Here is a 16320-nt window from a genome sequence, read left to right on the forward strand (position 1 = left end):
GTGTGGCTACTAGGGATAGCTGGTCGTGTCGTTTCGTGGCTAGTTGGTGTTCATGTATGCGGATTGTTAGCTGTCTTCCTGTTTGTCCTATATAGTGTTTTGTGCAGTCCTTGCATGGTATTTTATACACTACATTATATTTCTTCATCCAGCTGCCTGTTCGATTGCATGTAAGCATGTTTGGTAATAGCAAAACCAAACTTGATGGGTAACAAATCTGCTATTGCCATTGTATTAAGGAAAGATTTACAGGGATGTCATCCAGTTCTTGCAAATGGGATATATGGCTCAAGAATAATTCAATCCAGCCAATCCATGACTGCATGTTGGCTGCATTTGAGAGTCTTTTCCTTTTCACCATATGCTGCTTATTTGTTTTCACCACTCCCTGTGGTAGAATTCCACATTCTTGCCTTTTGGATTTTCTTTTGAGGTCTCGATTGGATTTGTTGGTGAACATCTTGTACTGATGGCCTTGAATTATACTCCTCTTCCCAAGAGAATGCATTTTCTGTATTTACTCTGTATTAAAACCTGTTAATTTTCTTGAATGATGAAACAAACAATATCATATCTACCTGTTTTAATTTTCCTGGCAAATACTAATGCAAAACAATTGTTTAATATCTCTGGGTTCTCTATCTTTACTATGATATTGTTCTGTCCTTTTTTAAGTCTTGCCATTCTTATCTTTTTAAACTAATATTTTGCCGTTTCTTTTTGTTCCTTGACCATTTTAATTTCGTAGTTCCTGTTTGCTGCTAATCTCTGTATTCTGTATTCTGTTTTATTACCCACCCCTTTGTTAACTGTGTACTCAATGTATGCTTTTTTCTTCACTTTCATTTATTAAATTATATCTTTATCTGTGGATTCTCATTTGTTTAGTTCTTTAATGGAATATATTTCTCTTACACAATGAAGGCTATTTTAAATGCTCCCTGTATGCTAATGCTGCTGTCAGTTTTTTTTTTTCCCCCCCCCCGTGTTCTCATAACCTTTCTCCAGGATTAACTTAACAGTTTTCTCATACTTGCCCTTTTCTATCATTATCTTAAAGCATTTTAGATTACGGTCACTTTTTTGCCTGATGTTCCCAATGTTTACTTTTCACACCTTCGCTCCCCATTACTAAGTCCTATCTTTAGTTTTCTTATAAATTGTCTTAGAAAATACTTGCATAAATATTGTAGGAACCCCCATTTCCTTTTTCCTTCTGCTCTGTCCAATTTATAACAGTAGTTGAATGTTTTATTAATCCATTCTCTAATTCTTTTTATATGTTGCTTTTACATTGCCTTTTCAACTTTGGTGAATGGTGTATAAATCAATTAATATAATTCATCCTTCGGGATTATGTTTTTATCTTTCTGTAAGTGACTCTATTACTGTAAGTTACCAAAAGAAATAGCTCAACAGCCGCCTCTTATTTTTGGTCCTTTTTTAATAAAAACGTTATCCCCTGCCATGCTCAAGTCCAAACCTGATTGAGGAGAGATTGATCCAAAGAAAATAATTCAAAGGACACATAGGGAGATGTAAATTTTTAACTGATTAGTGTTGAGGACATAATGCTGGAGAATAGGCTTACAGCTAAGGAGTCAAACTTTGCTTAAACTAGTTGTGAAGTGTGTAACCTAGAAGAATGCAGATCAAAATCTGAGGTTAGGCTGGTGGAGTCAGGTGATTGAATGGCCTTCTGGATCATGAATTTTTCTTTTTTATGATTTGCTCCTATTGTTTGGAATCATAAGACCATAATATATAGTACAATGCAGAGTTAAGCCAATCAGCCTGTTGAGGTTGCACCGCCATTCAATCATGGCTGGTAATGCTACTCAACTCCACCCTCTGTGCCAAAACCTCCGATCCCATAACCAGTCAAGAATCTATCTATCACTATCTTAAAAACATTGAATAGTTGGGCCCCCACAACCATCTGCAGCAGTGAGTTCCACAGATTAGCCATCTCCTGGTGGAGTAATTCTTCCTCATCTGAGTTCTAAAGGGTTGTTCTTTCACTCCAGCTGTGCCCTTGGGTCATACTGTTTCCTACTTGTCGCAACATCTTGTGTACATCCACTATATCCAGACCTTTTAGTATTCTCCAAGTTTCAATTAGATTTCCACCCTTGTCCTTCTGAATTCCAAGTACAGACCCAGAATCCTCAACCACTCAGGTGACAAGCTCTTCATCTCCAGAATCATTCTTGTAAGCTTCCTCTGGAAACACATGCCAGCACATCCTTCCTAGATAAGAGAGCCAAAACTGCTCTTAATGTTCGAAAAGTGGCATTATACAGCCTCAATAGTACACCTCAGCTCTTGTATTCTAACCTATTTGAAATGAATGCTAATATTGCATTTGCCTTCATAACTTCCTAATTTGAAGAACTTGCATGTTAAACTTGAGACACTCCTGAACTAAAGAATCTAATGTCCTTTTGTGTTTCATGAATAGTTGGGGTCCTGACGTGGACTTTTATGGAACCCCTTAAGTTATTAGTTACCATCTTGATTAAGATTTTTTTACCCTACTTTCTGCTTTGTCAGTCACCTGATTTCCTGTCCATACTCTTACCTTGTCCATAACACCATGGGCTCTTAGTTATTTAGCAGTATCCAGTGTGCCACCTTGTCGCAAGACTCCTGGAAATGCAAATATCCAAAGCATCTACTGATACTCCTCTTTCTAACTTGCTTACTACCTCAAAGAATTTTAACAGATTTGTCGGGCATGACCTCCCCTTGATGAAGCCATGCTAACTCAGGTCTCTTTTACCATGCACTTTGAAATACTTTGCAATCTCATTGTTAACAATGGCCTCAAATTTTGCAGGCCTGAGATCAGGCTAAATGACCTAAAGCTTCCTGTCTTCTGCCTCCCTCCCTTGTTATGTTAGCCATTTTCTAGTCATCTGGGACACTTTCTGACTTGTGATTTCTCAAAGATCGCCACCAATGCCTCCACAATCTGCTTCAGAACTCTGGGGATGGTCCATGTGCTCCAAGTAAGTTTATCCACCTTAAGACTTTTAGGCTTCCCTAGTTCCTTCTCCTTAATGATGACCACTGTATTCATCCCTGCTCCCTGACTCACTCAAAGTTCTGATATGCTGCTGGTGTCTTCACTGTGAAAACTGATGCAAAGTACCTATTCACTTCCTCCATCATTTCTTTGTTCCCCATGACAACTTGTCTGGTGGTGTTCTCCATTTTCTAGTTGTCCATTCTCCACTCTTGCCTTTCTTTTACCTTTCATATAAATATACATAAAATACTTTTTAAAACCACCTTTTATGTTACAACCTACCTTACTATCATATTTCATTTTTTTTTTCACCCCCCCCATCTTTTTTATTTAATTATCTGTTGGCTTTCCACTAATCTTCATCCCATTATATCCATTTTCTTTTGCTTTTATGTTGTCCCTGACTTCCCTAGTCAGCCATGATTGGCTCATCCTCCATTTGATATGCGTTGTCACCTTTGGCATGAACCTCTGCCATACCTCCTCATTACCCCAGAAACATCTACCATTGCAGCTCACTGTCTTCTCAGCTAGGCTCGCCTTTGAATCAACACTGGCCAGCTCTTTCCTCATGTCTTTGTAGTTGCCTTTACTCAATTATAATACTGTTACACTTGATTCTAGCTTCTTCCCCTCAAACTATAGGGTAAATTCCATATTATTGTTACTGCCTCCTAGGGATTCCTGCACCTTAAGATCCCCAAGTCTGCCGCATTTCACATCACCAAATTCAGTATTATCTGTTCCTTAGTGGGCTCTACCACAAACTGGTCCAAAACTCTTCCATGAATTCCTTTTCTTGAGATCTACTACCAATCTGATTTTCCCAGTCTGCCTACAAGTTGAAATTCCCCGTGTTTACTGCAATGGTGCTTTTCTTAAGTGCCTTTTCCATTTCCTGATTTATTTTCTTCAAATCCTGACTTCTGCTAGGAGACCTGTCTACAATTCCCATCAAGGTCTTTTTGCCTTTGCAGTTTCTCAACTGCAATGTAAGTAATCTAATCTAATCTAAACTGTACCCACACAGATTCTACACTTTGACTTTATATCACTTATTGATTTAATTTAATTGCTTCCTAATCAGGCAATCCCAGCCCCCGTCAATCTGCTGTCCTCTCTTCAAAGCATATATCTATGGATATTTAGTTCCAAGTCCTGATCCCCTTACAACCATGTGCCTCTGATACCCACAGCATTGTATCTGCCAATTTCAATCTGTAAAATTGCGGTTTATCTGTATCTTTTTCGTGTTGGGCCTCTGATCCTGGGCTTCATTTTATTCTGTCTAATAAAACAATTATAAGTTACAAGCCGAAGAAAGCAAAAAGCATCTCTTCCCCTCTGCGCCAACTTCCTATATTACCTCCAAATTCCCAGGACTGTATACTCTGTCGGACTGTCTCTCACTCTTGATGAAATCACTCCTTCCTGACTCTGCACGAAGTTTACTGTGTTTTCAACAGGCCTATCCTTAAATAGGGAAGCCAGTGCCCCTCTTGGATCACTAGATTATTAATCTAGACACTCAGTTAATGTTCTGGTGATCCGGTTAGTATCCCGCCAAGGTGGGAAGGTGAAACTTGAATTCAATTTTGAAAAATATCTTGAATTAAGAAACTATTGATAACCATGAGACCATTGTCAATTGTTAGAAAAATCCATCTGGTTCACTAATGTCTTTAAGGGAAAGAAATCTACTATCTTCACCTGGTCTGGCCTACATGTGACACCAGACCCACAGCAATATGGTTGATTTATACCTGCCCTCTGAAATACCCCAGCAAGCCACTTGATTTTAGCAGTTGCTGTGGAGTCTCAACAAATAAATGAAACTGGATGGATCACCTGATATTGACCTAGGCACCAGAAAAGTCAGTGGCAGAAACATCCCTGTCCAACCTGCAAAGTCCTCCTTATGATTATCTGGGGATTAGTGCGAAAATTGAAAGAGTTGTCTCTCATGAGTCAAGCAACAGGCTGACATAATTGATATGTTCCAGACACCACCATCACCATCCATGGATATATCATGTCCTGTGACAAGGCAGGCTCGGCAGAGGTGGCAATACAGTGTGATACATTCAGAAGGGAGTTGCTCTAGGGAACCGTCAACATTGATTCTAGAACCCATGAAGTCTCTGGCTTCAGGTTAAACAGGCAAACAAACCTGATTACCACATAGCATCCTCCCTTGCTGATGACTCCCTATGCCTCCATGTTGAATACCTCTTAGAGAACGCACTGAGGGTGGCAAAGATGCAAAATGTACCTTGGGTTGGGGGATTTCAGTGTCCTCCACCAAGAATGGCTTGGCAGCAATGCTACAGATGGAGCTGGTCAGATTCTAAAGGACATTGCTGCTAGATTGGGTCTGCAGCAGGTGATAAGGGAACCAACAACAGGGAAAAACATGCTTGACCTCATTCTTACTGACCTGCCAGCTAAAATGCATCTGTCCATGACAGTATCAGCAGAGGGGGGGGGGGGGGGGGGGGAGGAGACTGCCCATTCTCAATGATGGAAGAGCCCAACGATCAATGAAAAAGATCAGCCTGGAGAAATTGCGGCAGTCTTTGGCCAGAAGTATGAAGTGGATTATTCATCTCTGCTTTCTCCAGTGGTCACCAGCATCCAGGCAATTTGATTCATTCCACATCATGTCCAGAAACAGTGGGAAGAGCTGGAGGCTGCAAAGGCTACGGGCCTTGATGACATTCGTCAATAGTACTGAAGATTGCGCTCTGGGACTTGCTGCACTCCTAGCCAAGCAATAACACTATATTGGCATCTACTCAACAATGTGAAAAATTGCTGTAGGGTGCCCTGTGCACGCACAGTGAAAGGAACGCAGCCAAATACCGTCCCAATTGTCTACTCTCAATCATCAGTAAAATGGTCAAAGGTGTCATCGACAGAGCTGCTCAGCAGTAACCTTAGCAGGGACACCCAGTTTGGGTTCTACAATGCCATCCCTGACCTTATTACTGCCTTGGTTCAAACACGGGCAAAGAGTTGAATACAAGAATGAGCCCTAGCAAAACTGGAAGCAAAAGGTATCAGGGCAAATTTTCCGCCGGTTAGTCACCTGGTACTTAGGAAGAAGGTTGTGGTTGTTTGACGTCGTCATGTGTTTTGACGATATTTCAACAGGAGTTCCTCCAGGGTAGTTTCCTAAGCACAGCCATCTTCAACTGCTTCATCAATGACTGTCATTCCATCACGAGGTCAAAAGTGGGGACCCCCTCCCCATAAATTTTCATGCAATGTTCAACACCATTCACAACTCCTTGGATACTGAAGCATGTTCAAATGCAACATGTTCCTGATGAAGGGCTTTTGCCCGAAACGTCGATTTTCCTGCACCTCAGATGCTGCCTGACCTGCTGTGCTTTTCCAGCGCCACTCTAATCTAAACTCTGGTTTACAGGATCTGCAGTCCTCACTTCTGTCTTAAATGCAACAAGACCTAGATAAATATAGGCTTGGGCTGACAAGTGGCAAGTAATATTCACACCTCATACATGCCAGCCAATGATACTCTCTATAAGAGTCAATCAGACCATAACCCCTGACATTCAATGGTGTTGCCATCACTGAATTCCCCACTATCAACATCTTAGTATTATCATTGATCAGAAACTCAACTGGACTCGCCAAAGCCAGTTCACCATCTACAAGATGCAAGTGCAGAATATGATGGAATAATCCTCACTTGCCTGGATGAGGGCAACTTCAACAACCTCAGGAAGCTTGACACTATCCAGGCAAAGCAGCCGGCCTAATTGGCTTCCATAAGCATAAGAGTCCCTTTATCATCACTGCTTAGTAGCAGTGGTGCATACCATCTACTAGATGCACTGGGAAATTCATCCAAAGATCCTCAGACAGTACCTTCTCAACCTATGACCATTTCATCCAGTAGGACGAGGGTGCAGGTACATGGGAATACACCACCTGCAAAAAAAAACCCTCCAAACCACTCACCATCCTGACTTGAAAGTATATTGCCATTCCTTCAATGTTACTGGGTTAAAATGCTGGAATTCCTGTCAAGGGTACTGCAGGTTGGCCTACAATATGTGGACTGCAGTGGTTCAAGAAGGCAGCTCACCACCACCTCAAAGGATAGTCAGTGATGCCCATTTCCCACAAATGATTTTTTAAAAAAGAGCTCTTGAATAGAATCAAGAACAATTGTGGTGGTCTCTTCTGTATTTGTTTAGACAGTTCCTTTTAACAGAAGGGAGTTGTTTACTTCTTATACTGGCAATATCCTCCCTTTCTGTATATTAGGATTTCTATGAACCTGTTGGATGTTTTGGCTGTAACAATTTAAGCGATTTCCTTAATTTTGTTTTCATGAGCAGTCACTAGTATGGGATTAAAACTTGCCAGGTAAAAATTTAAAGTCAAGTGTCCAGCTCATTCTTATCTATGCTGGACAAAATAAAATGTGAGGTCCTTAGATTAGTTCTTGATATAAATATTGAAAAGCCAAGTTTAGAAATTTGAAATAAAAATGCCCAGTTCTTAATATCGCCGGACCAGAATTTCATGATTTTGCCTTATTTAATGGAAAGCAAAATGTTACTTATTAAAAGTCAGTTGTCTGAAAAGGATTTTTTTTTGAGGGAAACTTGAATGAAATTTTCTGTTAGTAGATGGAGTGCTCGATCTATCAACAAAGAAGAACAGCATAAATTCCACCATATCAACTGGATCTAGTCCTGCCTCAACCACTATCAAATTATCAGGGTAAGTATAAGTGAAGAATTGCAATCCCAAAGGGTTTATGTTTGTCATAATATAGTTTTTTTAAAATATTAAATGTAAACCTTTCTTGCCATAGTTGCACTATATGATTCTGCTTAGGATACTGTTGTTTGATTTTTCATTTACAGTTCTAGTTTTTGAAAGGTAGTTCACTAATTTTTAAGTACCTTAAGCTTGTTAAAATTTTTAAAATTTTAGATTGGTAAGCAGCCCACAATAATCAATTTATTGACATGACTCATCAGTTGTGGGTTCTATTTATACTTGTCATTTGCACTTGAAATAAGATTGTGTTGGAAATGAAAATGCTGAAAATGTATGGAAGCATTCTGTCTGGTCAATGTGTGTTAGATAATCTACCTAAAATCTCTCCAATACAAAAGTAGAAAAATATTCTTCTAATTGGACAGAAATAATTTTCTGCATGATCAGTTCTTCATGTCTGGTTACATTTAACCTTACCATATCTGATTATTGGGGTTTAGGAAGATTTTCTGCATTGATCATTTCAACATAGACTTGCAAAAATGCTATTGCACTACTGAAAACTTTCATTTTTGGAATGCTTCTTACTTGTCAATTAGAAGTTCAATGGAAGCTGAAAGTTTATCCAATCAGATTGATAGGTATGGGATTGTCGATTTTAGTCAAATCTTAGTTTGCACATCTAATATTTTGATTAAATGAGTTTGAATAGATTAATCACAGGCTTAATATCTACACCAGTTCTAATGAGCACAGTTTTCTTGAATCTGCAAATATTTCATTTGCACTGCTAAAAGTTAGTTGAAGCTTTAATTTCTGAGACATTCGATATCTCAAAAAAAAATTAAAAGCTACCTGCAAGTATAAAGTGAGAAATATGATCGCATGTTGTGCATTAATATGCTTCCTAACTTTGCTACCCAAGAAATAATTATTGAAAATAGTTCAAGTGATAGGTTTGACATTTTAACTTACAATTTTTAAAACAGCATTGAGAATTTTTATTTCTAACTAACAAATGTAAATGCTATTAAATCTTTGTTTTGTATGTCCAAAGAAATGCAAAGTATAGTGTCAGTATATACAAGTGCCATGACTATTAAAAAATCATTGCTTTCTGTAGTAATCATATATTGCCCGGGTTATCTGTCATGGGTCAATGGTTAAAGGCACCCGTATAATCAATCATTCTATAACTGGTAGTCTGCTGCAGAGATTTTTCTTACTGAAAAAGAAATACATGCTAAAAGCCATTTATGGGTCTTTCACACTAATGGAAGAATTGTAACGATACAAAACTGCGTAATCCTACAGCGTTCTTTTACAGTGCCAGAAGTGTCAAGCATTAAAGCTGAGTTATTTTTTTATTACTTTGGAACAGTATGTACATATTTCTATCATCTTAACTTCCATTACAATTAGATGGTTACCCTAAGAGTTATAATGCAACATAAGTAGATTTTTTATTAGTTTGTAATAGTTTTCTTTCCCTTGGTTTTTCTCTCCATTTTTATATATTGAATTTTGTTTTTAAATTTTTTGCTATTTATTTTAAGTTGCTTGTTCCTCGAATTATCTGTCCTGACCACTTTATTTTTATAAACTATTATTAAACCTGACCACTGTCTTGCAATTAATCTATGAAGGTTATCTTCAGTTTCACGATGGCTGAATTTGCACGTGCTTTGTGCCAGTATAATTGTATTCATACCTATTGTATATCACAGTGACCCGAATGGGCCGTATAAGAGGCAGAATTTCAAGACTTATAAATACAACTGCATCAGACAAAATTTTGACAGATTCATAGCAATATTTCTAGATTGCAGAAGGGGGGACATTGGGGACAAAGTTGCTTCCAGGAGGGTGAAATAAAAGGAAATATTCAGGTCTAATAGGATCTGTGGACAGAGAATTAACTTATCAGATTGATGACCTTGCATCAGAGCTTAAATGGATGTTAGCAAACATTGGTACCAAGTCAATTGATGAAACGGCTTCAGCATCCTTAAATAATAAGAAATGGGTGCAAATATTCATCAACAAAACTATATGCAACTCGAGCCATTGGAAAAGGCTTATCCTTCCTCTTGGATGGTTCCTCAAGACAAAGATTTTGAGCATTTTACAAGGAAGTCTGCAGAATGTCATAAGTAGGAACTATTAGAAAGGTGTCTCCTGAGCAAAGTTATTATGGTGTGTACAAAAACATTGGAATACTCTGGTATTTTCTGAATTTCCAGGATTGGTAATTACTGTATAAAAGACTTGCAATCATTTGCAAGCCCTCCTTTTGTTCAATATCTAAATCCCTGTAGCTGCTGCTCCCACATTCCTGACACGTCAATTGATTGTGCAACAAGGGGCGGACATGGATGTTTACACAAAATATAATTGTACCCAACTAAATTTCAAACTGAGATATCACATAGAGTTCAAATGACTAGTGTTTCTGTAGCTATCTCTTGTAGTTGCTTTCTTTTAAGTTTGCTGTTGGAATGTGGTGGTCACTAGCTAGGCCAGTATATATTACATGTCTCTAATAGTCTTAGAAACCATGAGCTTCATTCTGAAGCTGCTGCAGTCCATGTGGTGCAGATCACTGTTATGAAGAGAGTTCCAGGATTTTCAAGGAATGGTGATTCAAGTTCCAATTCAGGAGGGGAATGTACAGTTGATGCTCCCAAGCACCTGCTCTTGTCCTTGTAGGTGATAGTGGTTACTGGTTTGCAAGGCGTTGTTCAAGGATTTGCTTCTGAACCATGTACAGGTAGATGGCATGCATTATTGTCTGTCTCTATGCTTTGGTGGTAGTGATGGTTACATTGATCATTAAAATGTCATGAACACGTTTGGAAATTAATCAAAAAAACGAAGAATTGTGGCTTTTCAAACTGGAGGATTGGAATACAAGGGAGCAGAATTTTGCTTCAGCTATATGAACCTCTGGTTAAACTACAAATGGATACTTTAGATCTAGCCCTTGCACGGATACAACTAGATTTACCAGAATGATATCTGAATTCCTAATGTTAAATTGAGAGATTACAAATGAAGGCTTGTAGACCCTGGAATTTATGAAGTTAAGGATTATTTGGGAGTTTTCATGATATTAAGCAAAACAGGCGGAATAGATGGAGGGAGAGAATTTCCTATGGTTGCAGGGGAAGCTTTCAGGAACCCAGAGTGTAGTCTACAAATTATAATGCCAGGTTTTCAGGAGTGGCATTAGAAAATACTGTGTACAAAAGGCAGTAAAGGTTTGGCCCACTGTTCTGTAAACAGTTGATGTCAGTGGGTTGATTGCTAATTTTAAATTTAAGCTTGGCGTTATCTGTAATGAATAAAAGTCTAAAGCAATCCAAGACAAAAGTGAGAATTTGGTGTTAGATTGTAGAATAAACAATATTGCATTGAGTGACAAAATAGGCTTGACTCAATGTCCTGCTCCTGTTTCTATACCTTTATTTTAAAATGTTAAGCACGTTTGGACCATTTACATACAAATGCAATTTGATTTGTTCTTCAGAGCCATTATTCATATCTGAACACACAAGCCTATTTACCCAAAGCTTAAATAATTCTGAAAGTTATCAATTTGTTAGATTGACTGTCTTCTACAAATCTCAAAGAACTGTGCTGCACGTCCTCAACTATAGACATCACTACCATACCTTTATTGGTAAGTGCTTTTGTTGTATACTGTCTTTTCTTTGTTTAGAAAAGGGACTAGCTGGCAATGGCCTAGCTTTTCAAAAAATTACATTCACTGAGCCAGAGGGCTTCCTGTGTTCACAAGACTTTAAATTTAGGCCATTGGTCAAATGTAAGAAAATATGTTAAAAACCATCAAGAGGAATTCTTTCATAGTTCTTTAATGTGCCTTCTGACTAGGCTGGGTTTACCTATCTTGGACCCAGAATTCATTGGGTATAATAACCAGTGCTGAGATTTTGTTTTGTTTATTCAAGGTGCGAGAGTCAGCTTTTGCCCATCCCAGTTGCCCTTGTTAATATGATGGTAAGCTGCCACTTTGAGATATGTAGACATATATAGTGTAAGTAGATCCATGCTGTTGAGGAAGTAGTTCCAGGATTTTGACCTAGTCAGTGAAAGGAATGGTGATATATTTGAAAGTCAGGATGTTGAATGGCTTTTGAATGGAACTTGGTATTCCCATTAGTCCTTCTGGATGGTTGTGGTTGTGGATCGGAAGATGATCTTGAAGGAACGTTGGTGAATTTCTGCAGTTTTAGTCTGTTTGTTTATCTTTGTACCTTGTTCATCTCTTTCCCTTTTTGATTTGAGAATTAGCTGATCATGGCATCCTTTCATTGCATTAGACTATGGTCAGCTGCAGCCTATATAATTTTATTATTCTGTTCACTCTTCAAAGCAGTGAATTTAAATGTTTCAAATAAACCGTAAACACTGTATACAACAGTCACAAGATGATGTGTGATCAGAATACTTCTATACTTTGAGGTCTCAAACTATGATCCCTCGTACTAGAGAAAAAATGTACATAGAATAAGCTTGACTGTGGTCCATGCAATTATGCCTATTTTGGTTTTGCATATTTAAAAATATTAAATGTGCTTTGGTGCATTTAAAATAGAGTCTGGCATTGAATTAACACACTGTTCATTCCTCTGTTGTGACTTCAAATCCAGCTGAGATGACTTGAAAAAAATTTATTCCTGGGATGTGAGCATTGCTAGTTAGCCCAGCATTTCTTACCTATCCCAAATTGTCTTTTTGAGCAGGTGATGCTAAGCAGATGTCTGAACTGCCAGTCCATAGATTGATTCGCTCTTTCTTTCTCCTCCCCCTTCCCAACCCCTCCCCTCTTGCCTCCCTGCCCTGCCTCCACCTCCTTCCCATCTCATTTTGTAGAATTTAGTCTGTCTCAACCTAGTTCCCATGTAATGCATGTCAGTTGTTTTTCTTTCACCTGGCTGAACTCAAAAGGAGCACAGGTTGAAGAAAATTGTTCTATCTCAACTGTATTCCCTTCCACAGGAGCTCTCTTAGGAGGCAAATGATTAATTCTCTCCTTTTTGCTTTCTGTCTTCCTCCACCAAACCATTCAAAAGTTATGTCAACCCGCTTGTGCAGAATAATACTTAATTTGTGAAATGGAATTGTATATTGACTAAAAGGAAGGTATTTCTGAAGAAATAAGTTTATTAAACACTTGCGTTTCACAAAATCAAAAAATTCAGGTTGTGCAGCACGTGTCAAGAACATTTCATCAGCACTAGAAACTGTTTTAGATTGGCAATATTTATGCAAGTCCACAGCCAGAGAAAAGTGGGAGGGGGTGCAATGAGAAATAATAAAAAGATAGTCTTAAGACAGATTTGGCCCAACTGGACTATGCAGAAAAGCTAACCGGTAGGACAGTTGATGAATAGTGCACATGTCTTATAGCGATACTTAATTCTTCCCAACTAAAACGTAATCAAGATGATGAAAACTTGTAAGAGGATGTAAAAAGCATCTAAGCAACCAAGTTAAAGATGACACAATGGCAAAAAAATTGCCATTTTGCAAAGATCGGTGGCAGGCTGGAGACTTGAGAAACTTCAAAGATCAACAAAGAGTTTCTGAATAAAGCAATAGAGCAAAGGTTAATTATGAAATAAACTAGTGCAAAATATAAAAAAAAGATTTATGTAAATATATAAAAAGAATATAGCTGAAGTGAATGTTGTTCCCCTAAAGAATGAGATTAGAGAGTTAACAGGGCACAAATAGCAGAGACAGTAAATCAATAATTTTATTATAATCCACAATTCCCTGGGTTCTTGCAAGGTTCCAGCCAATTAGAAAAATATAAGCGAAACATCCGTATTGAAAAATGCAGAGAGGCCGAATGTAGAAACTAGTATGTAGACCAGTTGGTTTAACATATATCATTGGGAAATTATCGGAATCCATTATTACGAAAGTAGTAGTGGGATACTTGGGAAGTCGTAATGCAGTCCATCAGGGTCATCAGTGGTTTGAGGAAGGGTGAATCATGTTTGACTAATTTGCTAGAATTCTTTGACAATGTAACAAAGTCATGTATAGTTAGTAAGTTTGCAGATGTCACTAAAATTGGAGATGTAGTGGACAGCGAAGAAGATACCTCAGATTATTGGGATCTTGATCAGATGGGCCAATGGACTGAGGAGTGGCAGATGGAGTTTAATTTAGCTAAATGCAAGGTGCTGCATTTTGGGAAAGCAAACCTTATCAGGACTTATACACTTAATGGTAAGGTCTAGGGAGTATTGCTGAACAGATACCCTGGAGTGCAGGTCCATAGCTGCTTAAGAGTGGAGTCGCAGGTAGATAGGATAATGAAGGAGGTGTTTGGCATGCTTTCCTTTATTGGTCAGAGTATTGAGTACAAGAGTTGAGAGGGCATGTTACAGCTGTAAAGGACATTGGTTAGGCCACTTTTGGAATATTGCGTGCAGTTCTGGTCTCCTTCCTATCGGAAAGATGTTGTGAAATTTGGAAGGGTTCAGAAAAGAATTACAAGGATGTTACTAGGGTTGGAGGATTTGAGCTGTAGGGAGAGATTGAATAGGCTGGGGCTGTTTTCCCTGGAGTGTCGGAGGCTGAGGGGTGACCTTTATAGAGGTTTATAAAATCATGAGCATGGATAGGATAAGTAGACAAAGGCTTTTCCCTGGGGTGGGAGAGTCCAGAACTAGAAGGCATAGGTTTAGGGTGAGAGGTGAAAGATACAAAAGAGACCTAAGGGGCAACTTTTTCACACAGAGAGTGATATGTGTATGGAATGAGCTGCCAGAGGAAGTGGTCGAGTCTAGTTCAATTGCAACACTTTAAAAGGCATCTGGATGGGTATATGGATTGAAAGGGTTTGAAGGAATATGAGCCAACAGCTGGCAAGTGGGACTAAATTAGGTTAGAATATGTGGTCAGCATGGATGAGTTGGACTACGGGTCTGTGTCTGTGCTGTGCATCTCTGGCTCTCTCTGGATAATTTAGGTGTTTGAGCCAGAGTTTGGCAGAGTCTTAACATGGTTAGATGTGTGGTTATCCATTTTGTGAGAATTACCTAAATGGAAAGAAAATTCAAATGGTTTGGTGCAGAGGGATCTGGGTGTCCTTGAGTGAGTATTGCAGAAAATGAATATCTGGGTACAACAGGTAATAAATGCAGCAAATAGAATTTTTGGCATTTATTACTATATTAGTGGAGTATAAAAGTAAGGAAGTGAGACCACATCTGGATTACTGCATATGGTTTTGATTCCTGTCCTTGAGGATGAAATTTCATTGGCTGGAGTTCAGAAACGATTTATTAGATTTATTCCAGCGATCAAAGGCTTGGTTTATGAGGAGAGATTGAGCAGATTATGCCTGTATTGTCTGGATTTTAGAAGGATGAAATAGAATTGAGGTAAGTTATATGCTAAAGAGGATTGACAAACATGAAATAGATATTTCTCCTTGTGGGGAAATAGAGAATGAGTGATTATATTTTTAGACTATGGGATTGCAGATTTAAAGCATAGATGAGGTTAAATTCCTTAAAGGGTAATGAATGTGTACAACTCACTACCCAACAATGCGGTGGGCATCTGAATAATTGAGAGATTTTTTAAAAAAATTAACAGGCAGGAAAGTGCTGAGGCAAAGGTGAGTTCAGTCAATGTTGTATTAAATGGTGCAGCGCATGAAATTCATCAGGATTTGCCAGAGGAGCAATTCAGCTATGTAGAGAAACTATATAGGGTAATGTTCTCTATTTGGAGCAGAAATGGCTGAGGAGGATCTGCTTGAATTGTAGAGTTTTATGGGAATTAGTCAAGAAGTCAATAACTAGATGACATAGTTTTAAGGGAAGGAGCAGGAGGTTTAAAAGGAATGTAAGAGCTTTTATTTTCACCCAGTTGAAACTGGGTATCTGGAACTCTCTCTAAATGGTAGTAGAGACAGGAACTCTTTCAACATTTAAGAACTGTTTGAACGCATGAAATGCTGTAAGTCTATGGGCAAAGTGCTGGAAAATGGGATTAGAACAGATGGATGGTTGATGACCAGTGTGGACATGATGAGCTGAAATGCCTTGTTCCATGCTACTAAAACACTCTGGTCAAAAGCAGGACTCATTAAATGAGACAAATTAGCTGCTAGTGCAAAGTAATATTTGTGCCCACGAGACAATGTAGAAATATTTAAGGCATGATCTCAAAGGGAAAGGTCTTGCAAAATAAATAATGTTGGTATAAGCAGCAAATGTGGAAGAAGCAAGCCAGGTAACCTACTGGTCTAAGCAGCCCTACCTATTGTGTTTAAGTGGGCTCATCAGCACTATCTAATCTGAGTTTGGTGCAATCCTCATTTGTCAAAAATGTTTAGATTATAAGAACTTTAAAGTTGAGTTAAGGTTGGATGCTGTAAAGCAGCTAATTGAAAGAGGAGTTGCTGTTCATCAAGCTTGTGTTCACTTTCATTGGAAATGCATACAAATGCAAGGACAGATGAGAGTGGATGATGTGTA

The 16320-nt window shown here is 38.5% G+C and overlaps 1 protein-coding gene across 7 annotated transcripts in view; it reads left to right on the plus strand.

Moving 5' to 3' along the window:
* The window catches only part of lcorl (ligand dependent nuclear receptor corepressor-like), a 116073-nt gene that overhangs the window by 55854 nt on the left and 43899 nt on the right, over window positions 1-16320 (plus strand). For 6 of the 7 annotated variants that reach the window (XM_060825313.1, XM_060825303.1, XM_060825320.1 and 3 more), the window contains one exon: window positions 7693-7789. In XM_060825313.1, the coding sequence (XP_060681296.1) occupies window positions 7693-7789 (97 nt within the window). The remainder of the gene's footprint in view (window positions 1-7692; window positions 7790-16320) is intronic. The other variant, XM_060825310.1, reaches the window with a different exon arrangement.

The sequence above is a fragment of the Hemiscyllium ocellatum genome, chromosome 1 (genome assembly GCF_020745735.1).
Source record: "Hemiscyllium ocellatum isolate sHemOce1 chromosome 1, sHemOce1.pat.X.cur, whole genome shotgun sequence".
Taxonomy (NCBI): Eukaryota; Metazoa; Chordata; class Chondrichthyes; order Orectolobiformes; family Hemiscylliidae; genus Hemiscyllium; species Hemiscyllium ocellatum.